Source organism: Notamacropus eugenii, chromosome 2, assembly GCF_028372415.1.
Source record: "Notamacropus eugenii isolate mMacEug1 chromosome 2, mMacEug1.pri_v2, whole genome shotgun sequence".
NCBI classification, from domain to species: domain Eukaryota; kingdom Metazoa; phylum Chordata; class Mammalia; order Diprotodontia; family Macropodidae; genus Notamacropus; species Notamacropus eugenii.
In genome coordinates this window covers 5,935,390-5,963,222 of record NC_092873.1, presented here as the reverse complement: position 1 = coordinate 5,963,222, position 27,833 = coordinate 5,935,390, and the positions used below count along the sequence as shown (strand labels likewise).

The following is a 27,833-nucleotide window of genomic DNA, read 5'->3' as shown; positions in this document are numbered from 1 at the left end:
AAACAACAGAAAAGTTAACAAAATAGAAGAAAGCATGCCTAGAAAAGCATATAACCAACTGTAAATGCCTCTAAATAAATATTGTAAGACAAAGGAAATTGAGTCAGTATCTAATGGAGCATTGAACCCTGTGAATTGCCAGGAGATCAGGAAACCAGAACAGAATGTTCACAAATGGTTCAAGAGAGAAATTAGAGTCTTAAAGCAAGTTAAAAATGAGACAAATTGTAGGATTTGTGGCCTGCTCAGCAGGAAAGATAAGGATAATAGAAAAACTTAAATCCACACTAATGAATCTCTCCAACAAAACAAAAGAAAAAACAGCTGACTGGAAATAATATACTAGACTGGATAACAATCTAGGAGATTCAAAATGCAATAAATGTAAACAAAAATCATGAATGATCATGAAATGATCATGAAAATTTAGAAAAATAACCTAAAGATATTAAGCCTCCTAAAAGAATGTAAGCCAAAAAAGCCTTAACAACGTCATCCAAGAAATAATACAAGAAAGATGCTCAGAACTTCTGGATACTGAAACAAAAATAACAACTGAAATAATTCACAGATTCCCTCCAGAAAAAAAATATAAGAAACATCTCCCCCCCAAAAAAATCTATGCTGCAGAATCTGAGATATACTGGTTAAATTAACCAACCAGTGGTAAATCTCATGTACAATAAATACCTTCAAATATAAAGCATAAGAAATCTGAATAATGGAAAACTATTATAAATCTACCAGAATCAGCAGAGGAGTATGAAAAGTACATTTTACATTTTGAAAAGTAAAGAAGATCAAGATTCAACCCGAAATGGCATACTTTACAAACCTGAGCCTAATCATCAATGATAAAACATGGATGTTCAATTAAAGAAAGACATTTTATGCATAAGGAACTGACACAAATTTGTAAAAATAAGAGTCATTCCCCAATTGATATATGGTCAAACGACATCAACAGGCAGTTTTCAAAAGAAGAAACCAAAGCTATCAAAGGTGACATGAAAAATTACTCTAGATTATTATTGATTAGAGAATGCAAATTAAAACAACTTTAAGGTGCCATGTCACACTTGTCAGATTAACTAATATGACAGAAAAAATAAAGGAAAAATGCTGGAGGGGTTGCAGAAAAGTAAGGACATAATGTCAATGGAGTATTGAACTAGTCCAACCATTCTGGAAAACAATCTGGAATTATGCCTAAAAAGCAATGACTCTCTGCTTACTCTTTGACCCAGAAATACCACTACCAGGTCTTTATCATTCAACAAATATCAAGTAGTCTATATTTCACCTCTGCTCTGTATTGTTCACATGATACTGGTGGTAACACAAGCAGATTTTGATCAGTCCTGATTTTGAAAGTGGATATCTATTCCAAAAGTACTATGATGGTTACAAGGAACAACTCCCAATACCAAAATCACTAGTTTTCCTGACTCATTCATCTCTGGCTGTCAAATATATACTAACCTTCAAAATAAGAAGTTTACCTCACAACCTGGATAGATCTACCTTTATAATATTCATTCAACTCATTCAGTACTCAATAACCAAGAACAAAGAGATACAAAAGGGGAAAACTGAACAAGGTCTCAAACAAGAACTTGTTTAAAGTTGGTTCATTGGCAGTACGTGTCATGTTGCCAATTTTTCCAAGAATAAGGAGGAAATTTGTACAAAATCATGGAGGTGGAGGGGTGGATATTGTATATGTGGTAATAATATCATAGGATCATCGATTTGGAGTATGATTAAGTGAAAGGAAGAATGAAGAGAAGGGGATATAGGAAATCAAACACTGAAATATTCCCTTTCTGCCCCCCTTGCAGGTTCCTTTTCCATTGCAACAGAGAATAAAACACAAAGGTCCTGTTGAGTGGCTGTTCTTTACCTACAGCTTGATGAAAAAGAGGAAGGAATTTATTATCCTTTTCTTGCCATTTCAAAGGGATAGGGAAAAGAAAAGATCCTCTGGCTATAGTAGCAGAAAACCTAGACCAGGCAGTTGTGTTGCTAGTGTCTGTCTTTTCCTCATCAGCCATTCTCAGCATTGACTGTTGGGACCAAGGATGGATCTGATAGTGTTCAAGGGATACCCCTCAGATACTAGCGAAAACTGGGAATTGCTTAATTATCCTTTCCTTTCTATATGATATACCAGACTGGACAATTCTCAGAGGTGCCACAGAAACACTTGGAATTGGCTTTAGAGAGTATAGGAATCATCTTGAAAGCCAGTTATGTGTGCAGAATTCTTCTCCTTGGGTGTATTTGTTACCAATGAAGTTTTTTTATATATTCTTACTCCTTACACACATTAAGAAACTTAGTACATGTTTATTAGAAGTAATTTAATTTTCTTCTCTGTTTAATATCTACATTGAACCTCTCCAGACCATAGTTTCCTTATTTGTGTAATTAAATATTGATATTACTGGCCTCTAAAATCCTTCCTAGCTCTCAGTTTAGGATGCTATAAATATGCCCATTTCTATTTTGATAAGAAATCAAAAGATAACTCCTGTTTAAACATCACCAATGGAGCTTCCCAAGATGAATAAGTTGTCCTTTTTTCAGTTTTATAATTTTATTTTATTTTTAATATTTTACTTACAAAGTCATGCAGGACATATTTCCATATTAGTAATGTTGAAAAATTAAAAAGCTAGGAAAAGTCACAAAAGTTTTAAAATATGCTTCATTCTGCACTCAGTGTTCATCAGTCCTCTTTCTGACAGCACTTTTCATCATAAGTACTTTGGAATATTCTAATGATAATCAACTGTGAAAGATTTAGTTTCTTACTTTACATCAGCTCAAAAATTAAACTTTTTCTTATATAGGCTCTCAACTAAGAATAACTTACCTAGAAAACTGAGTATTAATAATGCAGAATTTTTAAAAATATGATCTTTAATGAAATAGAGGACTTTTAATAATTCTTGGTGAAAATAATATAAAATTATTAACATGAATGAGCAGTCATAAGAGATTTAACAAGGTTGACCTTTTTACATTTTAATAAGAAGAGATTACACACATATCCCATCATAATCCTAAGATAATCAGGTATCATACAGGTATAATCAGATTCAATAAAGAAGAATCAATTAAAATTAACTGGAATCAAATATTTTAATTCTAAACAATAGGTAAATCAAAAAGGAAATTTTAGAAATAGTAGGGAATTCCCTTATGTACAATGATATCAGTAAGACAAAATATCAGGTTTTGGAGGATACAGATAAAGAAGTCTTAAGGGAAAAATTTATATCTCTGAATACTTTCATGAATAACAGAAAAATACAGAAGAACAAGTGGGAAATGCAACTAAAATTAGAAAGTCAACAAATTTTAATCTTCTATTAAATGCCAAAATAGAAATCTTAAGTGTCAAACAATCAATAAAATAGAAAAGATAAAAACAAATAAACAAAACTAAGAGATCTTTAAAACAATATTAGCAAATTTGATTTTAAAATAACGAAAAATATAAAAAATGAAAATGATAGATTCACAACAAATGAAGAAATGAGATTATTAAAAACTATTTTGCCCAATAATATGCCAAAAAAGCTGATCATCTACATGAAATGGATTAATATTCATGAATATATATACATACACACATATATTTCCAGATTAATAGAATAAGAAATAAAGTATTTTAGTTAATATAACATTGGAGGAAAACAAATTGAAAATGGAGCATTGATGCCCTCCAAATGAGAAAAAATAAAAATTTGAACTCACAAGCAAGTTCTATAAAATATTTCAAGAAAAATATAATTCCAAAATTACATCACCCATTTAAAAAATGGGAGAATATGTCCCACAGAAATGTTCCTATGATCTAAATATCATGTAAAATGTTGATCAAGGAGAGTTAAAATGGAGAAATAAAATTGTAAACCAAAACTCCGAATAAGTATCTGATGAAAACATTTAAGGATTATATACTCTAACCAGGTCATATTTATAGCAGAAATGCAGAGTTGGTTCAAAATTAGAAATGTTATCAAGTCCTGCCACCACAGCATGACTGTTAAAGGTCATAATAATTTGTACCTGAAAGCAAATAATCATTATATAATTAATCAATCAATATTAGATAACTAATATTAGTGAGGAAGTACTATAAAACATGCTAAACTTCTAACCCCCTTTTTCCAGGAAACATTGACTGCTCCCCACATTCTAACTGATCTAACTGGTATCACAGATTTATTTTTTTTAATTTTAACATTGTTAAGGATTATGAAGTCTTTTGGATGAAAAACAGAAAAACTAACTTCTTCTGATTGCTCCCCCACACCCCAGGACTCAAAAAGGTACTTAACTTTCTTTTTCTGTGGATCATTTCCCCTTAACCTGCTGTCACAATAGGAAACAATGATTTTACCAAGGAAGAGATGCTGATACAACTCACTACTCTAAGGTCTCTACAATAATGTTTGTGGATAACGATTCCTACTAACAGTGTACACATGAGTCCCCACCAGTGAAGAAAAGAGCCATTCAATTGAATTTAACTCAAACGTTTATTGAAAATGCAAAGCAAACACACAATACTTATATAACATTCCATTTAACATCATTGATCTCATTGTTCCACCAATGCATATGGTGTTCACACAAAAGTGGGCACACACTTCAAATTGTACGATAGTAAGATACACGTGAAAGGACTAGATAAGTCAAGGAAGGTTAAAATAATGGGAACTGTACACTTCAATATTCCATTTGTGTTTCAGGAACTATTCATTTTTAAAGGGGGAGAGAGTCCTTCATGAGAATATTTTCTGAGTTCAAACAATTGTTCCGCTATTAATTCGAACTGATGCATGTCCTGCTAGACAAAAACATCAATAATAAGCATGGCATTTCAAATGGATGAGTAGATTCAACAGGTTCCTATCCTGGTAATGCTTTTTTTTTTAGTGCAGCTTCTCTCCTAAACTGGATCTGCTTCTCTACAAGAATTGTATCAGTCACTTCTAGTTTCAGACTTACTAGATGCCTTCAAGTAAAGAAGGGTTATATTCTTTTCAGGAAAAAAAAATCAGTGACCCTTATCCCAAGACTGACATAAGTCATCCCAACTACATTTTTTTGCAGGATTCTTCTTTTCCACTTGCCACCAATAACAGGTAATAACACAAAGATACATCTTCTTTCTCCTCTTTTTTCCTGTCCTTTTCTGCCCTTTCCTCTTTTCTGTCCTTCCTCTCCTTCCTTTCCTCTACTTTCCCTTCTTTCCCTTTCTTTCTCTCTTCTCCTCTTCCTTTTCTTCTGAGCAACAGACAACATTGGAAAGAAAAATGTATCTTCTCCACTGCTGTTTCTTGGGAAAAAATAGTAAGATTTACAGAATATTGAATTAAATTCACTAACATTTATTAAATACTTATTAGGCATAAGGATAATAGTGTAAAGGGGCTTCAGTGAGGATGAGTAATGACAATCCTTTACTTGGAAAAGGGGAGATTTTCTGGTCATATGTTTGGCTTTTGAGGTCACTCTGATATTCATTAACAAGCTACTTCTGAGGGTTTCTGTCATAGATGGATTTTGGGGCTAGGGACCCATAAAAATGATCAAGTCTGCTATGCCTTATACACTGGGAAGGGACATTTGTATAGTGTCAAAATCCATCAACATCTAGGGGTAGCTTCAATACCTTAGATCCGTGCTTGCTTGGCCACACAGTCAATGCTGAGAATGACTGGTTAGGTAAACAAACACATAAATAACAAAATGCCCCTTGCCTGGCCCAATATTTCTGCTGCTTTAGCCAGAGGATCTCTCCCTCCTTTTCCTTCCTCTTTCAAAGTGCAGGAAATGAATAAAAAACTCCTTCTTCTTTTTTGAACTTCAGAGAAAAAACTGCCACTCGACCAGTCCTTTGAAGTTCTGTTCTCTGCTTCAGGGAAAAGGGATTCCAAAATGATGAACTAGGGGCAGAAGGAGGAAATCTTGAACTCCTATCTCCTGTTCTCTTCATCTTTCCCATTACTGAATCTTTCCTGTAGATTAGCCAACTCTCTGATGGCAAGCAAGCTATATACCTCATATATATATACCTCTCTCTCTTCTCTCTCTCTCTCTCTCTCTCTCTCTCTCTCTCTCTCTCTCTCTCTCTCTCTCTGTATATATATATATGTATATATATATATACATATATATATATATATATATACATGTATATATATATATATATATATATATATATATATATATATACCTCCTGTTGTGTTGTTTCAGTCAAATGTGACTCTTCATGACCTCATTTTGGGTTGTCTTGACAAAGATATTGGAGTGGTTTGCCATTTCTTTCTCTAGCTCATTTTACAGATGAGGCAACTAAGACAAACAGGGCAAAGTGGCTTTCCCAGGGGCACATAGCTAGTGAATGTCTGAGGCCAGGCTCCAGGACCAGCACTCTATCCACTGTGCCACCTCCTGTGAATTTGGGCAATAATACCAAGGAAAAGTCTCACTTGGGAAGAAACCAAAAGATCTTTAAGTATTGTTATACATCTGAACTGAGGTTGAGAAAGAAAAGGCAGGGGACATTCTGTTTGGGCCTAGTTGGACTTCCTCTTCCCCTGCCTCCTCCCAAGACCAGAAATTTGGTCCAGGTGGAGCAATAGGGATCCTCTAAGCTAAATCAAGGAGCAAGAAATGGAAATGAGGGCCTGAGATCTCATGCATTCATAGCCTCCAGTATAAACTGAGTGGTAGTATCTAGTAAATAACCAACCAAGTTACAGGGAAAGAGAGCTAACCCAGCCGTGAAAATTCATGCCTCCTGGAGCTAATGAGAAGCTCAAAGGTGCCAGTGATTGCTTCTGTCCACAATTCTCAGATAAACTTAGCTCAGTGTGGTAGTATTTAATTAGAGTATCAGAACCACATGGTGGATAAACTAGGAAGTCTGTCTCCTCACTCACTCTCACTTGGCCTTCAGATGTCCTCTCCCAGGGTCCTGTGGCTATCACTTCACTCTCCCAGGGAAGCTTGCTTTCTTGGTTATGTTGACTGCCCCTCTCTTTGGATACTCATTTTCTAGAATAATGGGGGGTCAGGAGTAGACTAAGGTCAGAATGATCAGGGAAAAGGGAGGGGAAACAGTTGCCAAGATGCCGAGGGTTAGCCCCTTTTCTTTACATCCATGAAAAACTCTATAAAGCCAGGGACTGAGCTTTGCTCCTCCTGTGATCTCACTGACCTGGAAAATTGTGGCCTGCACAAATGAATGAGTCAGGTGACACATTGATTATTTTAGCAGTTCATAGGGTTCCTATCAAATAAATTTTCTACTCCCTTGCTCTGCCAATGTAAGCAGGTGTTGGAAAACTTACTCCACACCCTTTTAATCTGACCTTGGTGTTGTAATGCCCTTATCATCTCCATACTTGGAGGTTCCCAAGCATTATTCCTTACAAATTCCTATTCCCTGTCTCTCTAATCCCTGTGACTCAAACCTGCCTTCTGCTGAGGGAAAACAAAACAAATAAAAAAAAATGATTTCCCTATATGTTCCCCACACATCCTCATCCCTACTCAGCTCCAGAGTTCTAATTCTTTTCTGCCGTCCCTTCATACTGTGACCTCTAGAACACTCTGTTCACCAAAGTCCCTTCATTCTAAAGTTCTTCTCACATTGCTTCCATCTTCTAGTGCTCCCTGAATCCCGGCTTTCTCTTAAAGATGACCTCTCTTGACCCCCTCTCCAAGGCTGGTGGCTCACTGCCACTTACCCCTGCCTCCACAATGCTAAGGGGAATAGGTAATATGCTTTGTGTTCCTCACTATCTTTTTCAGACCTCCCTGTGCTCCCATCAATTAAAATCTGTTTCTTCTCCTTGTAAGTACTTACCACTACAGGGAAAGGAGGTTCCCTCTGTTTACTCAGTAACTTACATTGGATGAAATAGGATGAGATTTTAAAACAACTGATTTGTGAAAAAAAAAGTTGCCATTTTATTAACTAATGAGAGAATATTCCAATATGTCTCTGAGTTATGCAAGGACTTGACATAACAATACGATATATGAATAAACATGTCAAATGGGAGACTTAGAGGAGACTTACTAGAGAATGCTGGTCTACCTTATAATTCTTGCCATTTATGTATTTGCCCTGACCTGCAATTTTGGCAGTATGTAGCGGTAGAGAGATTCACTTCAAGGGCCAGGGTACAAGAGGAGAGACCACAGAAGCTGAAGAACAAAAATGATGGAGCCCAGATCACTGGGGTTGGAATCACAGTATTCCCTCAGGTGAAAGAAGCAGGAGATTCCAAAGGTTGGGAATCCTCATTCATGGGAAATAGCAGGAAATCCAATTTTGTATCACTATCTCCATCCCTTCCTGTTCCATTGTCTTATCTTCTAGAGACCCTGTCTTCCAGCACCCACAAGCTGACTGGGCAGGCTACACTTATTGAGTAGCCAAAGAAAAATCTGATTCACTGATTTTTTGCTGATACTATTGTAAGCAAACACTGAAATTATTAGAGGATTGTTGTGGGGAGTGGAAAAGAGGAAATTGGGAATCTGTTACCAATACTGAAAGTGAATATTAACAAAGAATCCCAGGAAAATATAGTTGATTTGCTCTCTCTTTCATTAAGAAACAGTCAGGAAGGGAAAAGAAAGCAAGTTTTCTATATGAAACTGTCAGGATGGCTTCCTGGCAATAAAGTTGTGTCAGCAGCTGGGCTCTGAAGCCCCTCCTTTGCAGGCTTCAGCAGCGGAGTTCTTTGAAACACAGGTAGAGGGCGACATGAAGATGGTAACCTGTAAAGCCAATAAAAATCCCATGTATGAGTTACTTAAAGGGGCAGAAATGGAGCTTCAAAGAATATTGGGGCAGAAAAACTCTAGTGACATCACCCTTCTATGGAGGGCTGACCCTGGTTAAACGGGATAAGAAGGATGACACTGTGAGGACCTGGCTGGCCAACTGCTCCCATCCACTTTTATTCACTCTCAACTCCTTCTCCCCATTGCCCTCTTTCCTTCCTATCTCCTTTCTGTTTTCTCCGGACATCTCCATCTTTTTTGAAGTTCATTCTTAGCCATATTACTCTCTGAAACTTGTCCTAAAGGGTAAAAAGATGTTTTTGAAAAAAAAAGGCTAAACCTGTAGCTACCTCCTTCAGTTAGGCTAAATATAAAGGCATTGCTAAAAACCCAGGGAAACTCAAGTCAAGCCATCCCCAATGAATGATATTTAAAGAGATACCCTAAGCCGAAGTGGGGCATATTTTGGCACCAGTAAGTACCCTCTTCCTATCTAATCCTCTTAAATGTGTTGTCAGTGGATGTGCCCCACAAAGCTTTTTAGAAAGAGGCAATAGCAGAGTGAGAGACTATCCCATGAGGTTATCAAATTCACTACAGCAGCACTCCCCGTTTTGTGAAGCCAAAGTGGGACAGACAAGATATTCCCCCCTTACTCTTCTATTTTAATAGGAATATAGAGCCTACATATTTTGTAAGGTGAATGGTGGGGTTTTGGGGGAGTGGTGGCAGTTTGGGGAAAAGATTAGAAGGATCTGCACATAGACTTGCACCTCTTTGTGCCTGGGACTTCCTGACATATCCTCACCGGTAACATTTCTGACAATGGATATGATACTCATGATCAGGGATGGGGAACCTGTAGCCTGGAAGCCACATGTGGCCCTCAGGTCCTCAAGTGCAGCCCTTTGACTGAATCCAAACTTCACAGAACAAATTCCCTTAATAAAAGGATTTGTTCTGTAAAACTTGGACTCAGTCAAAAGACTAAACCTGAGGACCTAGAAGGCCACATGTGACCTCCTGGTCACAAGCTCCCTGCTTAAGAGTATGATGACAGACAGAGAAGTCCCTAACTGTCCTCTCACTAGTCCCTTATTTGACCTGCTGACTGATCCACCCAGGAGAATCTCTGTGGCACAGTCTCACCAAAGTAACAGTCACCACATAGCATTAGTTACTTACCCCACTCTGGGCACAGCAGAATGGCTTGCAGGCAAAGATTGAGATGACCAGGGAGACAGCAAATTCTAAAACATTTAGGATCAGCAGGAACACAATGTTTCCCTGGAGAGAGAGATCAAACAGAGAGTGGTGAGGGATAAAAACAAGGCCCCACTTATAACAACTCAGTAAGAAATGAGGTAAAGGAGAGCATTGAGGAGGACAAGATGGGGAAGGGAAGGATTTCCCTGAGACAAAACTTGAACCACATTGAAGCATCTGGCAAACATTAAAGTGATATATGAACTACTATTATTATTACTATCATTACTGATATTATTTAATAATAATAAAGCACATTCTAGTGACACTTTAAGATCCACAAAGCATTTTCTTCACAATAATCTTGTGAGGCATATCGTGCAAAGAAGACCATTCCCATCTTGCACTTTAGGATGTGAAGGCTAAGAAATACAAAGTGGTCTTTCTACGGTCACTCAGATCTTCATCCCCTGTGCTCCACCCCATCCACAAGCCATTTTAGCATTCATCTGGCCCTTTCATGGTATTCAGTACAGGCTCATTTCATTTAAAAAATACACTCAATTCTCTAGAAGAAGACAGAATTATGAGTCCTCTTCAAGACAATAAATGTTTATTGATTGATTGATAGATCAGTTTTCCAAGGTTTGATTATGGAAATCTTGCAGATTTGGTGGCTTCTGGATTGTTCAGTCAATCACCAGCTACTCCTTAAGGTCCCACATCCCCCTAAGGTACCTGCAGTCACCAATCAAAGGTTCAATCCTAGGTGTGCACTTAAAAGTTAATAATCCACTAAAGGATAGGTGAACAAACACATCTGTTAGAGGATCCCAGATGTGCTGAATTTATTCCTAACCTCCAGATCCAGCTGTAGTCATTCCTCTATTCTACTCTCCAAGTGAACCTTAGATACTCTCTCCCCCAATATTGTGCTTCTCTTTCCCATTTCAATGGCATTGCTCACATCAACCACGAGTCAGGGACAGGCTATCCTATACCCTTACCTTTACCTTTGAATTTCATCTCTTCCTTTAAGGACCATCTCGACTGACATCTTAAACACATTCTTAACTCATCATCATCACTGCCGTCACTTAAAAATGGAATCATTCTGCTCAAACATTTCCTGAAGCTCTCTTTGACAACTACCTTACCATTTCGTGTCAGAGATCTCTTTCTTCCCATACTGGTTCTTCCAAAAAAAATCAAAGTCCTTGACAAGAATTGAGGCATTTTTTATCTTTGCATCTGTAGTACATAGTGTATTGCCTTACATATAGTGATAACTGCATCATGGGATACTTTTTTAAATTTAATTGAACAAAAGTGAACTTAACTGAATAAAAATGTCAGCTGCTTTTCATCCTTTGGATTTCTCAGAATTAAAATTTTTGACTCAGACCACAGGAATAAGACCAGAAATATTATGGAATTTCCTCTTATTTCTAAATACAAGCAACCTGTCTCTTTTCAAAGGGTTCAGACTTCTTCAGGACCCTTGGTGTCTCTACCCTGGACTGTAAAGATGACCCATTCTAAATATCCATTGTCATAACTGTCCCCACTTTGGAAGTACTCACCAATACTACAGATTCAGCAAAATTACAGGAATCAGGGGAACTTTTTTCATAACAAAGAAAATAAAAATCAAAAAGTCTCAAGTAGATTGAGAAAAAGATGATTCCAATCCCAGCCACAACTGAGCTGATAGTATTCATTACCAGGCTGCACTGGACCTGAAAGCAAGTAAGAATCCATAAGACAGTCAACTTCTTAACACATGGTTATGGAAATGCTGTCATATGTCCAGTCTTGTTCAAGATTCAAGGGGGAATCTAACACCAAGAAGAACAAGATGCACCTATTGAGTGCTTACTGTATGCAAAACTCTATGCCAGGTGCTGGAAATACAGGGATAATGTGAAAAACTGGTCAGTTCCCAAAGTCTTTACATTCTACTAGGCAATGCAACATGTGTCTTTATACAAGATAATTGAAGAGATTAAGGGAACTGAAAAGTAGAAAGAATTTTTTTTTCCTGGTGTGACTACAGGATTTACTTGGTAGCAATCTTAATAATGGGGAAACACCTAATATTGATTCATACCCTCCATGACCCCAGGTTACAAGCTTGGCCACATGGCATTGGTCAGTCAAGCCTGCTACAACCAAGCTTGGGGATGCTAAGGCTGTCTCTTAAGGATCCTTCCATTTCCCCCTTCCCATTCCAATAAATTAAAAATGTCTTCCTCCTGTGCTGCACAGAAAGAGAAAATGCCACTCACCAGAGTACTTGTGGTTCTGTTCTCTGCAGCAATGGAGAGGGAGCCAGAGATGATGAACTGTGGACAAATATCAGTACATCAAAACATTTCTTTCCCTGATGTGTTCACCCTTACCCAACCAGTCACTGGAACATGGTTCCATCCCTGAGAACTGGATGTCTTTATTGGATCCATCATATGCTCCAAGAGCTTTTTAAACATTTGGACAAAGGGCCTTCTTTCATAGTGACTAATCAGTCTAAGGTCAAATAACCTTGCTACAAAAGAAAACAAGGCTAGTCTTCCATGACTTGACCTTAGTGAAGCTTTGCTCCTTCTTTGTGACCACTTGACTTTTTAGACAAAACCTGACCTATCATGGGCTATACATTCTAGAATTTTGCCAGGACTGAAGTCAAACTCACCGACTTATAATTTAAAGATCACATTGTCTTTCCTTTCTTGATGATCAAGACAAATGTCATTCTTCAGTCCAAAACACTTCTCCTATTCTCCGTCATCCCTTCAAAATTATTATTGATATAGGCCTACAATCAATTCTGCATATTTTTCATGTATTTTCAGATGAAACTTGCTCTGGATCTCATAATGTGAAGTGATCAAGGGTAAGTGATTGTAATCTTATTATGTAATTACTTTTTTTGGGCAACACCTCTCTAACAGTCATTTACCCACCATAATCCACCTTTCTGGCAATCAAAACAACTATATGCTAAAGGAATAATAACGCCCACATTCATTAAAGTAGGGCACTTAAAGGATTTTTGGGGGTTCTCCCAGGTTTTTTTCTCTATACTATTAAAAATAGTATACATATTTTACTAAAAAGATAACATAATTCATATTTTAATCAATTTTGCCTGATTCTTTCTTACCTTTACACAAATAGAGTCACAAGCATGAGGGACAAGACTATATACACACTCAGACACATACAGTAAATCTTCAATTTTTTTCAGGGGCAATGTTGCTAAAGAACAGCAGGAAAGTCAAAAATGTGAATGCTGATACATTGAACCCATGGGAAATAGGGGTTTAGCTCCCGGTGGCAAAAGAAAACTGTGACTTTTCATTACATATTGCTGAAAACAAACTGTTCTTCAGATAATTCTTTGCAACAAATGCAACAAAGCATTAATTCTTATAATATGCTTTTCCTAGCACACATATGTGTATGTATATGTGTGTATATGTAATACATATATGAACCCTTCATATACATATATGTGTATGTGTGTGTGTGTATATATATGTACATATATATATATGTACATATATATACAATATTGATCCCTCCCTCTGTGTGTGTGAGTACGTGTGTGTCTCGGTGTGTATCAGTCTTTCCCTATATCCCCCAATGGAAGTACAGAAAGGAAAACTATGGGCAGAAGGTATATGTTGTTGGGACCAGGTTCCCTCCAGTTTCCAGGTAACAAAGAGTAAGAATACATTTCAGAAATAGTTTCAATAACTCTACTCACAAATGCTGGTCCCCAGAATATGTAGCCAGACTTTAGAAAATAGGTTGGTCCATAAGGACGCCAAGGAAAGAAATTGACAATCACTCCTATGCCAAGGTTCATCAGGGCAATCATGATTTGGACAGCCTAGAGGGGGAAAAGATTCATATAAGAAGACAGAGAAAAGACTGATTCACTGCTCTCCAAACATGGAGGTCCATGGAGCCTTCCTCAAATACCTAACTTTCCAGAACCACTCTAGATTCTGGAAAGAGCCCGCACTCCAAGGCATCATTATGTTGATTCCCTTCCCACTCACATCCATAACCAAACTGAAAATCACACTCATCTTCCTCTCTCCCCTTGCCCTGGCTACTGTCATCCAACCTCAAAGGTTCCTAAATATGAGCCACAGGGGAGGCGGAGCCAAGATGGCGGAGTAGAAAGATGCACATACACATAGCTCCGAACCCACAACCCACAGAACGGCTAGAGGGGAGTAACTCACGGTGAATTCTGCACCCAGAGGCCACGGAATATTGGAGCGGGGGAGATTTCTGTTCCGGAGAGACCTGCAAACCTGTCGCGGGGGGTCCTTCGCGTTGTGGACTGGGCGCCGGGACTGGGAGCAGAGGGCAGCCCTGCAGCGGCCGCGGCACCGTGAGGAAAAGATCCGAGCGGGCTATGGAGACGGGATCTCCAGCGGCCACGCGGGTCCCCCCACCCACAGAGGGACCTGCAAACCTCTTGCAAAAGGTCCATCGCCCTGCAGACGCAGAGCCCAGTCCAGACCTGCCAAGGCCGTAGCTCCGAGAGGTACAGATCCGAGCAGGCTTCAGGGATGGGATATCCAGCGGCGGCACAAGCCCTCCCACCCACAGGTGACGAGGGTCAGTGAGAGAGTCTCTTTGGCGGGTCGACAGGGGAGTGGGGTGTCCCCATGGCTTGGGCCCCCCCCGGGAGATAGAAGCTGAGAGGCAGCTGCAGACAGGGGCTCCCCAAGCGGGCGGGAGCCTGGATCCATTGTGGAAGGTCTGTGCATAACCCCGCCCCCCCCCCCCCCCAGGGAACGGTGCCTGAGAGGCGGCTCTGCCCCGACCTGACCATCTGAACTTAATTCTCACATTGAATAGCAGCCCTGCCCCCGCCAAAAGCCCTAAGGCGGGAAGCAGCATTTGAATCTCAGTCCCCAAAAGCTGGCTGGGAGGATCAGGAGGCGAGGTGGGTGTGAGGAGAATATTCAGAGGTCAAGCCACTGGCTGGGGAGAATGCCCAGAAAAGGGAAAAGAAATAAAACTATTGAAGGGTGCTTTCTCGGAGAAAAGACACTTCCTCCCTTCCTTTCTGATGAGGAAGAACAATGCTTACCATCAGGCAAAGACACAGAAATCAAGGATTCTGTGCCCCAGCCCACCCAATGGGCTCAGGCTATGGAAGAGCTCAAAAAGAATTTTGAAAATCAAGTTAGAGAGGTGGAGGAAAAACTGGGAAGAGAAATGAGAGGGATGAAAGAGAAGCATGAAAAGCAGATCAGCTCCCTGCTAAAGGAGAACCAAAAAAATGTTGAAGAAATTAACACCTTGAAAACTAGCCTAACTCAGCTGGCAAGGGAGGTGCAAGGGGCCAATGAGGAGAAGAATGCTTTCAAAAGCAGAATTAGCCAAATGGAAAAGGAGATTCAAAAGCTCACTGAAGAAAATAGATCTTTCAAAACTGGAATGGTACAGATGGACGCTAAGGACTTTATGAGAAAGACAGATAACACAGAACATAGCGAGAAGATTCGAAAAATAGAAGATAATGTGAAATATCTTATTGGAAAAACAACTGACCTGGAAAATAGATTCCAGAGAGACAATGTAAAAATTCTGGGACTACCTGAAAACCATGATCAAAAGAAGAGCCTAGACATCATCTTCCATGAAATTATCAAGGAAAACTGCCCTGAGATTCTAGAACCAGAGGGCAAAATAAATATTCAAGGAATCCGCAGAACACCGCATGAAAGAGATCCAAAAAGAGAAGCTCCTAGGAACATTGTGGCCAAATTCGAGAATTCCCAGGTGAAAGAGAAAATATTGCAAGCAGCTAGAAAGAAACAATTCAAGTATTGTGGAAATACAATCAGGATAACACAAGATCTAGCACCCTCTACATTAAGGGATCGAAGGGAATGGAATAGGATATTCCAGAAGTCAAAGGAACTAGGGCTAAAACCAAGAATCACCTACCCAGCAAAACTGAGTATAATACTTCGGGAGAAAAAAATGGTCTTTCGATGAAATAGAGGATTTTCAAATTTTCTTGATGAAAAGACCAGAGCTGGAAAGAAAATTTGACTTTCTAACACAAGAATGAAGAGAACCATGAAAAGGTGAACAGCAAAGAGAAGTCATAAGCGACTTACTAAAGTTGAACTGTTTACATTCCTACATGGAAAGACAATATTTGTAACTCTTGAAACATTTCAGTATCTGGGTACTGGGTGGGAGTACATACACACACATGCACACACGCACACATACATAGAAACAGAGTGCACAGAGTGATTTGAAGAGGATGGGATCATATCTTAAAAAAAAAATGAAATCAAGCAGTGAGAGAGAAATATTGGGAGGAGAAAGGGAGAAGTTGAATGGGGCAAATTATCTCTCATAAAAGAGGCAAGCAAAAGACTTATTAGTGGAGGGATAAAGAGGGGAGGCAAGAGAAAAACATGAGGTCTACTCTCATCACATTCCACGAAAGGAAAGAATAAAATGCACACTCATTTTGATAGGAAAACCTATCTCATAATACAGGAGAGTGGGGGACAGGAGCACAAGCAGGGTGAGGGGGAGGATAGAAGGGAGAGCATGGGGAGGAGAATGCAATCCGAGGCCGACACTCATGGGGAGGGAAAGGATCTTAAGAGAATAGAAGTAATGGGGGACAGGATAGGATGGAGGGAAATATAGTTAGTCCCATACAACACAACTAGTATGGAAATCATTTGCAAAACTACACAGATTTGGCCTATATTGAATTGCTTGTCTTCCAAGGGGAAGGGGTGGAGAGGGAGGGAGCTAAAGAAGTTGGAACTCAAAGTGTTAGGATCAAATGTAATGTTCTTACCACTGGGAAATAAGAAATACAGGTTAAGGGGTTAAGAAAGCTATCTGGCCCTACAGGACAAAAGAGAAGACGGAGACAAGGGCAGGGAGGGAGGACAGAGGAGAGAGCAGATTGGTCACAGGGGCAACTAGAATGCTTGGGTTTGGGGGGGGGGAGGGGATAAAAGGGGAGAAAATTTGTAACCCAAAATTTTGTGAAAGTAAATGTTAAAAGTTAAATAAAAAAAAAATATGAGCCACAGGGAGGAGATCTACCCCTGAATCCTCCTGAAGTCCAACTTCATCAGTGATTTAGTGCAGGTCATTCAGGAAACAGATGTGAGTATCCCTCTCTCACACAAAATAAATATTTCTGCATGCCTAGTTCAGTGTTAGTCCATCAAGAAAGCGGCTGAGCCATTAGAAGGTCACATAGCTGAAGCAATCTGTATCAAAAATGGAAATAGCATGGAATTTTGAGATGGAAAGCAGGTATTCAAATTCTGAGCACTGTTCCTTAATACCTAACTTATTGAATAACTAAGTTGTTAAACATCTTTCACTAACTCATCTGTAAAATGAGGAAGCTTTTATGTAGGATACATACATGTGGATTTATAGTCAATTACTTTGGTTCATATTACAGGTCTGCTACCTCCTTGGATTAAGCCACTAAACTCAGTAGGGCCTCAGTTTCTTCAATTATATAATGAGGGAAGGTGGACTAGATTACCTTTGCAATCCATTCAAGTTCTCACAGTATTATAATATAATGATGATTTTTAAGATCAGGTAATCATTCAACAAGTATTTATTAAAAATATACTGCATACCAGATGCTCTACTAAGCTCTGCCCATACAAATATAAAAGCAAAATTAGTTTCTTCTGGCTCTCAGAGTTATAATTCTATAAGTCTCTCCCATGTAGAAACTATGAATCTGCTCTCCCAGAGATGTGGGACCCCCAACTCACCCCCAGTGCCTTGGGTTCCCCTCTCAAGAATTTCTGCAGAGGTGCTTTCCACTGATAGGTTTGTAACGTTGACCCCTGTGGGATGGAAGTGGGGCCTGTCTGAGGAAAGGATAGAAACATTCCCTTTGTAGCAGCCTGGGACTCCATGACATCAATTGTAAAGCTGTAAAAAGAGAAGAGAAGGTTATGAAACAGTGTCTCAGGAATTCCCCTCATTCATCACTCCCTCCAAACAAAAATTGATGAAATGATATCCAAAAGAAGATAATGCTATCTTAGACCACAATAAGAATGGTATAATGTCTGGAACAATGGAGTGGAGAGTGACATAGTCTCCTTTTCCGATCGGACCACAAATGGATATTGAATTCATAGGATCATATCATAGGAACAGCACTTAAAAGCTAGAGAATATGGAAAGAAGGGTATCCACAATGAGAAAGGGCCAAGAAATCATGCCATATTTAGGTTATGAAAGGAACTTGGAATGATTATCCTGAAGAAACTTTAGGTTGTTCAAAGGATGAAATGAAAGGTCTTGAAAGAAAGTTAGATACAAATATAAAATGTCATGTCCTTTGCAGGGAAAGAGCAATCCTGAGCATCTATTTTTTAAATTGTGAGTATAGGCTTGTGAATATGGATCTCTATTCCAGTCCTGGATGGAGCCAAAGACACTTGTGCAAAAAAGCTGGGTTTTGGTCATAGATCATATCCCATGTGATGTTTGAGAACAATTGGTGCTATGTGAATATCTGCCCCAAATGAGAAAGGTCCATCCTGAGTCAGGCCTAGGGTCCTCCAGAGACCTTGAACTCCATCCCCAAGGTCAAGGAAAGTGTGCCAAAAAGTTAATCTATTCAGCTTTGGGAACTCCCTCTCTTTGGCTGAAGATGCTTGAACTGAAAGGTGAGTGTGTACTCATGTCATTCTACTGTTTCTAGCTGATTCAGATGTCTAGACCAAATGTCCAGATATCTACAAGGACACTAGGGCCTGGGCAGCAAGGACATCTTGCCATGTGTAAGACATCTCATATATGCCTTCCCCATTCTCTCTCTCTTCACTATCCCCAGGAACAATGATCAAATTGGTCTTGAAAAGGACTAAGCAACCTATAGCCCTATGTCTACACTCACAGCCCCTGTGACTCCTAGACCAAAGAATTCTTCCCTTGCCACTGCTTGATTATACATTTTGGACCTTATAGTAAAATAGAAACTGTCTCCCTTTTGGATATACTTCCTCTCTTAAGAAATCTAGAAAGGGACCAAGCACCTAGTAGGTATTTAATGAATTATTAATTGGCAGATTGATTAAGGGGGAACTGACTGAATGAGCCAGACAATTGGAGTTATTGATCTCAATTAAGGGTGGCTGTAAGAAACAAGCTCTTACAAATCTGACCATGAAAAAGACCCATTTTATGATTGCAATTCCCTCCTTATGCCAGAAGAAAAGTTATTACAGAGCCCACAGTTTAGACCTTTCTTCCCAAGCAGAAAGAAGATAGACTTCTCCCAGCAACCCCCTTAGTCTAGTATAATTCATTATGGGAAAAGGATGGGTCTGGAATGGGGGAAATAAATATGGGAAAACAGGTTTGGCCAGCTTCCAGGAGCTCATTCTGCTATGATTACTCCCCAAAACCTGTACTGAGAATCTAGTGTGGACTCAGTTATGCTATGGGGAAATGGGCAGAAGAAGACAAATCCCTCGTTGCTTCATTTCGCATCAGTAGCTCATTGCCTGAGATCTCATCATCATGGAGTGTGATCCTGTTTTGATACCTAACATCTTTTCAGTTCCCTTAGTTGCCTCTCTCCTATGATTGAAGGGATGGCAAGCAGGGCAATAAACTTTTCCCAAAGCCTTCCTGATATTGTATAGAGGCTCCAACCTTTCCAGCTAAACTCTCCATTTGCCATCAGTTGATTTGTTGGGTTTTGACTCCATGAATACCATGCCCCTTCACCAGGTACCTTCTGACAGCCTTCCCTTCCCCCTTTTGCCTTCTTTTTTCATATTGTCTTTTCCTTGTGGGCAGGGATGATTTTTCTTTTCCATGTTTGTATCCCTATATTAGCACACAGTATATAATCAATAAATGTTTGCCTCTGATTATCTCTTGCAACTTACTCTGGCCTGGGAGAATGGATGGACTAACAGAGAAAACTTTAAAAGGAAGCCATCTAAGCTACCTCTGGAGAGGTCCAGTGGAAGGGACTGCACTAGGAGGTGAGAAAGGAGATTACTGTGGACTACTCTCAGTGAACACAGGACCAGGCTTCTGCCAGGAGGTGGAAGAGCTTGAGATGCACTTTAAAGGGTAGTAAAATAATAATAGTGGAGAGGTGATAAGTGAGTTTCTGTAGACTATAACTGCTAATGGCCCCTCCCCCTCTCTTATCTACTCATCATTCACCCTCTTAAAGATCAGAAGGCTGTCATGATCTACTCTGCTAAATTGCTAGTTGGAATGATGATACATCCTATATATGTGCCAAAAGAGGGTTGAGGCTCTGTTCTAGAGCACTATCCCCTAAAATACCTCTTACTTCTTCAGCTTAATTCCATTTTCACAATGAAATGTGGGAATGACTGTTATCAAAGGAAGGGAGAGATTCTACCACCACCATAACCCATCTTCTCAGTGCACTGGCACAAAATATTTTTCTCAAAGTCCAAGAGACCTTGGTTGTACCTGAGAACCAAATAATGAAGTCTGGGCTGAGAAATTCAAGGCAGAAGACCCAAGAGGAACTAGTCCAGTAGTCTTTGTCTCCAATATCCAGAACAGAACTGGAGACTCTTTCTGGCTTCCACTGAGATAAAAGTATTTATGAGGCACCAGGGGCTACCCACCACAAGGCATCTCCTTTCAGAAGATCTTAGCTTGGGCCAGACCAGGAAAGAGCTTTCTGGAAGAACTATAATGCCTCTGCCCCTGTCAAAAAGATTTGTTATCTTCCTTTATGCTCCTGAGATTAAACCTGCTTTGTCTCGTGATCCCAGGAGGGAGAGTTGACTGAAGAGCTCCCTCAAACCAAAGACATGAATACTCCTTCTCCCACAGGGTTTCCTTTTCATCTTCTTTCCCACCTTCATCTTCTCTAAGTTTCAGCTTTTGCTTGAAACCATTGTGAAAACCATCTAGGGTACTTACCTGTCCTCTCCACCAGTACTCCCAGAGTCTAATGGACTTCAAAGTCTCCCTTCTCACACTTTGCAAGACAGCGGATCAATGTGCACTAAGGTGAAAGTGCCCCCCTCAGGGTTCCACCCTCTCCTGTCTGCCTACTTCCCCCTAACACATTTTCCAATTCACTGTGGTTTCCTCTGCCTGAAAGAATTTACAAATGATAGAAGAATTTCTCAACAAATAGACTTATTTGAACTATGTAGGGAGTAACTAATGCTTCATTTTTTTATTGAAGGAAATCTTTTCTTCTTTTCTAAAGTTTTGATTATAAATTCAACAACCATAAACCATTAGGCACATTTCAAGAAATGAAGAAAAGAGGAAAAGATTGTATAGGAAGCAGAGTGACCAACTCACACATTGTTTTGTTTTTATTATTTTTAAACAAATCTATGCAAGAATGGCCCTATTCATATACAAATGTGTTTGTGAGTCAACAGTCAAAAAGCATTTATTAAGAGTTTACTGAGCAACAGGCACTGTGCTAATTGCTGGGGCTACAAAGTAAAGCAAAAACACCATCTCTCCTCTGAAAGAGGATGTACTCTGACAGGAGATGCAATATGCAACTAAATTGACTATAACTGAAGATAATCTCAGAGAGTGAGGTGATAACTTGTTCATCTGGCAGAGGGAGAAAAGGGAGAGGACAAGAAAAATCCTTCTGCAGAAAGTGGTATTCAAACTGAGTCTTGAAGGAAGCTAAGGCTTGGACCCTACCTTTACTGACCTCGATGTGTGTTACCCTGGGCAAAGAACTTGAACTTTCTCTCCTCTTCCTTTGCCTTACACACATTATGTTAACCTCTTTACTGCAGGACACATAACTACAGTAAGAATCACAAAATTCAGAAACTAACCAAATGCCCTCCTACCCTGTCTCTTTACTCCAAACCCCCACCCCCAAAAAATCATGGCTTATTTCCTTGGGCAAGGCAAAGACAATCAGAGTCGATTGATGGCTTCTCTAGACTTGAAATTTGTGCTTTTGACTCTTTTTTCTTAAACAAAAGGGAAGAATGCCTAGGATGTGGACAAATGTGGAAGAAGAGTGGACCAGAAGACAAAGGGCTGAATTTGGAAACAGAGTATTTGGGTTGAAATCCTGACCCTATCATTTCAATCTAAAGATTTGGAGTGAGTTAGTTACTCTTGGTCTCTGGATCCTCAACTAGAAAGAGATGACCTCTAAGACTATTTTTAGCTCTAAATCTTTGATCCTACTCAAGATCATGACTGTTTAAAGAGAATTGTATTATTTATAGCTGGAAGGAGCCATGGAGGTCATCTGCTCTAATCTTCTCATATTATATAGGGAGACACTTTACTGTTAGTTTTTTTTTTAAGAGTATTAGAGGAGAATGAGGGTTCAACTGTGTTTCTGGACAAACTATTCATTTTGATGGCTTGAGAGAAATAGTGAAAAGACTGAAAGAAAAGTCTAAAATTACCACTTTCCTTTGAGAACTGTCTTTTACCTTTGGAAAACAAAGAAACATTAAGAAATCAATTCATGAGAAGAGACAATAATTGGTATTTTGGGAGAGCTGAATGGTAGGCCTGTATTTCCAGATTAGAGAAGTCAGCACTGGCAATGATGATGATTAGAGGTGACATGGAATGTGATTGTTGCCCAAACAGGTGCATTTTCAGTAATTATTTATGCCTTTTTGTCTTTCTTACGTTGTTCATAAATTGTAGAGACTATGAATTTAGTATATATTTAAACGAAGGAGACTGGAAGGAATGGGTGTGGTCTATACAGAAAGAGACAAGCAAAACTTTACCAAAAAAGAGCTTTCTATAGTTTGTGTTACAAATCATGTTTCATAACCTGGAGTTGGGGCTCAGAAATGATTGACTAGTTAATTTGAGAAAAGTTGCAATTGTAGTTATTAGTTAGAAATTATGAGAATACAATTTATTTCCCTAGAACCTAGGATGAAAATGAAATCATGTAATCAAATCTCCCCATTTCATGCATAAGGAAACAGAGGAGTGAAGATGTTAAATGATTTTTTCAATGACCTCACAAGCATTAAAGGTCAGAGGTCACATTCAGTTTTAGTTCCAATGATGTCAACTTTAAAACTCCAAAGTCAGTACTCTTTCCACTGAGTCACACACTATAACATGTGGAATTTGATAGACTCAGAAAAGCTGTGAATAGAGTCAGGTCTGGAGTCAGGAAGGCCTGGGTTCAAATTATGTCTCATGTACTTCCAAGCTTCTTCACCCTGGACAAGTCATTTATCCAATTTGTCTCTAGAATGCAAAGTTCCTATGTGGATAAAATGATGAATTACTTGTAATGCATTTTCTGAACCTTAAAAAAACTATGTTAATGCTAAATATTATTGTTGTTGCTAATGTTGTCATACATATAAAACCATCCTTAAAGTTATATTTAGATTGGAACCTCAGACCAGCTGGAGGAAGGGATACCAAGGCACATTCAGGCTCAATTTCCTTGACTTGTTTGCTATAATTTTGCCACAGCCAATGACCAGAATATCAAAATCCTCTAAAAGGAAATATTGAAAAAACAACAATTTTAAGAAATAAAAATATCTCCTCTCCTCCCTTAGCTGTACACCAAGATGGCAACCTCTCTCCTAACTCTTCTGCTTAGGTGGCTCCCAGTCCTCACACCTGTCAGAGGTGTCTACTGGGTGCAGGCTACTCCCTGGGCTCTATGCACGAAAGTTCCACCTGAGGAAGAATCTGCTATTCCTGTTTCCTTCTATCAGGATGCTCCCTAGGAATATCTGGAGACAGAAGAATACCTGATTCAATATGGCTCCCATCCACTCTGGTCTGGTTATCCTACCCCAATGAACCCATAAGACATGCATTCAAGGGAACAAAATTGCTGGGAATCCTTGCCCTATCTGAAAGGATCAGAAGCTCCATGTGGAATTTGAAATGTGAAGCTCTTGGAGCAGTCTGTCTATGCTCATACAGGTATCATCTTCCATGACCCATACACAGGTGAATATGTATGAAGTATATATGAAGCATCATAAGAAGCTTTTTTTAGAAATGGGTAGGGTAATGGCAAACTCTGAACTAGAATAAAAGATAAAACAGGGAGAAGGTAAAATGAAGCACATCTGAATAAGTGTTTTTGGTAGATTTCCCTGTATGCTGCTTCTCTCTCTCCCATATTTATTGCAGGAGTAGTGGGTGCCTAACTTGTTAAGTCAATCCTTTATAATAAAAATTATTTTATTAAAAAAAGAAATAAAAATATCTGATATGATAGACAACTAGTTAGCATTTATAGAACTCTTTAAAGTTTTGCAAACCATCATTTCATTTTATCCTCACAACGACTTTGTGAGGTAGTTGCTATTATTGTCCTCCTTTTACTGATGAGAAAACTGAGGCTAGGAAATGTTAAGGGATGTGGCCAAAGTTATACTGCTAATAAGTATCTGAAGACAGATGCACATTCAGGCCTCCCTTACTCTGGGTACAACACTATTCACAATACTACTTTGCTGGCATTTACTTAGCACTCTCAAGTTTGAATAGCATCTGACAAATGCTCTACCATGGCATGCTCACAACCATCCTGTGAGGGTAAGTCCAAGAGGTATATCTTTCCCTATTTTACAGGCAAGAAAACTGAAGTTCATAAAATTCAGTCTAGGCTCTCATAGATACCAAGAGCTGGAGACTTGATTTGTATTCAGGGCTCTTCTGACTCCCAATCTAGAGCTCTTTCTCCTGCAAAACACTGAATGAGGAAAGAGACTTTGGTGGTAAGAGAAGGGGAAGCTTAGGGGAAGGGAAGGAAAGAGTTTGTGATTTTGTGGACAAATTTAGGATCTGAAAAGGAGGAAGTAACTTTGAGAAGAGAGGTGAATTCCTCTACAAATGTGTAGCTGACAAGAAAAACAAAGTAGAGATGACAGATTTACTTTAAGGGTCAGAATGCTAGAGGAGCAATCAGAATAGTCAAAAACAAAGATGAAGGAGCTCAGATCACTGGAGATGGAATCTAAGTCTCTCCTCAGATAAAGTACTAAGGTGAGAGCACTCATTCATTGGGAAGAGGAGATCCAGTTTTGTCCCACCCTCTCCATCTTTTCCTTTTCCTTTATCTTCTTTGAATCCTGCTTCCCATTATCCAGAGGGTGTCTGATGCAGGCTAGGCTTGTGGACTGCCAAATTAAAACATGATTTACTTACATTTTTGTTGATACAAATACTGAGATTACTGGGGATAAGAAAGAAGAAGTGAGGAGCCTAGGACCAAGGCTGAAGGTAACTATTATCAAAGAACTCCAGGAATATAGTCAATGTGTTCTGTGTTTCATTGAGCAACAGCCAGTTAGGGGAGGAGCCCTTCCTGAGAATAGGGAAGCATGTGGTCTATATGAAACTATCAGGATGGCTTCTTGGCAATGTAGTTGTGTCAGCAACGGGGTTTTCAAGCACATCCCTCCTTTTCAGTCTTCAGCAGCTGGATTTTCTGGTATGTAGAAAGGGAGAGGCATGAAGAAGGTGACTTTTGTAAGACCAATAGAAACTCATACATTAGTCATGAAGAGAGCTGAAGGGATTGCTGGGGCAAAAATCTCTAGTGGTCATCACCCTTATGCTAAGACCTTGGCTAAACTAGACAGGAATGGTGGCATTATAAGGGTTCTGACTGGGTAGCTCCCCATGTCCTCTCATCCTTCCTTTGTACTCTCAATCCCTCCATCCACTTGTCCTCTTCCCTCCTACTTTCTAGTTCATGACCACCTTTCCCTTGGGTTCTCTTACTCTTTCTCCAAGGTCCTTCTTAGCTGATGCTTTCTAAACTTGCCAAAATAGGTATGTAGGGACAAAAGACTGACCCTGTAATTGTCTCATTTGTTTAGTCTGAATACAAAGCCATGACACTGTCCCAGGAGAGCTCAGATAACCAAACTATCCCTAATTAATGAGACATGGGTGTACCCTGGGCAATTGCTATCCCTAGTATTTGGAGCTAAAGTGGAGAAAACAGGATGCACCCCTGACTTTTCTACTCTTTACCAAGTATATAATGCCTGTCTAGTTGTGGGATGAATAGTGAAGTCCTGGAAGAACAATGATGGAGGGGAGGGAAAAGAAAGGAAAGGTTTGTGTAGAGAGTTGTCCCTCAGTGCCTAGGAATCTTGATGTACTCACTGGTGGCTCTAGGGACTGATTGGTCTCTGACATTGGAAATTATACTTAGGAGCATGGAGAGAGAGATGCATAAGCAATTCCTTGGTTATCCACCCTGAACAAAGCTTGTTTTCTCAATAGTCTTTGAAAGGACCCATTTGTTGATTCTCTTAGGAGAACTAGAGCACATTCCCACCAAATTGAGAGGGTCACCACATGACATCAGTTATTCCCTCTACCCTGTCCACAGTAGATTGCCTTACAGATAAAGTTCAAGACTATCAGTGAAATGACAAGTTCTAAAACAGTTAATCAGCAAAATCATATTAATTTCCTTGGGAAAGGGCCCAAACAGAGAATGAGGAGAGGTGGACACAAGACCTCACCTCTAACAACTCAGGAAGAAATAAGGTAAAGGAGAGCATTGAGTGGGACTAGACAGGTGGTGAGAGATTGTCCTGAAACAAAACTTGAAACATACATATAGATCTTGGCAAACATTGAAGTACAATTATGAATATTAGCTATGGTTATCCTCAGTAATAATGTCACATTTCAATACACTTTAAGATTCACAAAGCACTATCCTCACAATAATCCTGTGTGATATACTGTGCAAGAATGGCCACTTCCATTTTGCACATCAGCAAACTGAGGCTCAGAAATGCAAACTGACCTGCCTCTGATGACTTAAGTGTTCTTTTCTTTGTGTTCTATTTGTACACAAAGTAGTCTGGCATCCACCTAGGTATGTCATGGATGTTCAGCACAGGTTTATTTAATAAAGGAAATTCCAAATCCCCTAGAAGGAAATAGAGTTCTAACCAGGATTCAGGTTCAGTGTCTTTTCCTTTCAGATTAGGTTCTGATTTGCTCAAGTCATCAGTGATTCCCCGAGGGCACCAAATTCACAATGGTGTCTGTAACCACCACAGATCTGATCTGAAGTGTATACTTCAAAGCTTATGATCCACTTCTGTAGAGAGAACCATGCATATTGTTTTCAGGAACTCTTCCTTGCTAATCTCTTTCCTAGTCTGTAGTTCCAACCTTCTTCATCCTCTGATCTTATGTCTTGTTCTATCAATTTCTCTTTCCTATACCCTAACCAGGCTAGCCTTAGACATTCAGTCTCCCAATCTTGCCCAGTTCTCTTTCCTTATAATTGGCATTGGCCACACCAAGCACAGGTCAGGAATTGGTTCTAGTACATGCCATGTTCATCTGCTAATGTCCTTCTATTCCTTAAATGCCCATCTCAGTTGCCTTTTACTCCTTAAAGACTTTCTTGATTCACCACTCTGCCTCCAACAGTAAAAAATAGCTTCTCTCTCTTCAAATATTTCCTGAAGCTCTACTTCACAATTAGTTTGCCCTCCTGAATCACAGATCTTTTATTTTCCATATTTATTCTTCCTCAAAAAAAAATGAAACCACAAATTTTTTGACAGCCTGAACTGTGGCATTTATTTTTATCTTTGTGTTCCCAATACAGAGTATATCACCCTCATATATAGTGGTAACTGTATTTCTTTGTTATATTTATTTGTGTATTCATTTTTATTTGTATTTATTTGTTGAATTGAATTTAATGGACATGAAGTGAACTGAATTGGAATATCAATTGCTTTTGACCCTAGGCA

The 27,833-nt window shown here is 39.2% G+C and overlaps 1 protein-coding gene across 1 annotated transcript; it reads right to left on the bottom strand.

The window, feature by feature from the left end:
* Window positions 1-7,974: 7,974 nt before the first annotated feature.
* LOC140524301 (membrane-spanning 4-domains subfamily A member 4A-like) lies at window positions 7,975-18,004 on the bottom strand. The gene is made up of 6 exons (XM_072638726.1): window positions 17,844-18,004; window positions 13,799-13,924; window positions 12,318-12,374; window positions 11,613-11,768; window positions 10,009-10,110; window positions 7,975-8,817 (listed from the first exon to the last, which is right to left on the bottom strand). The coding sequence occupies exons 1-6, from the start codon at window positions 17,988-17,990 to the stop codon at window positions 8,728-8,730; spliced, it is 678 nt and encodes a 225-aa protein (XP_072494827.1). The 5' UTR covers window positions 17,991-18,004; the 3' UTR covers window positions 7,975-8,727.
* Between the last annotated feature and the right edge of the window lie 9,829 nt (window positions 18,005-27,833).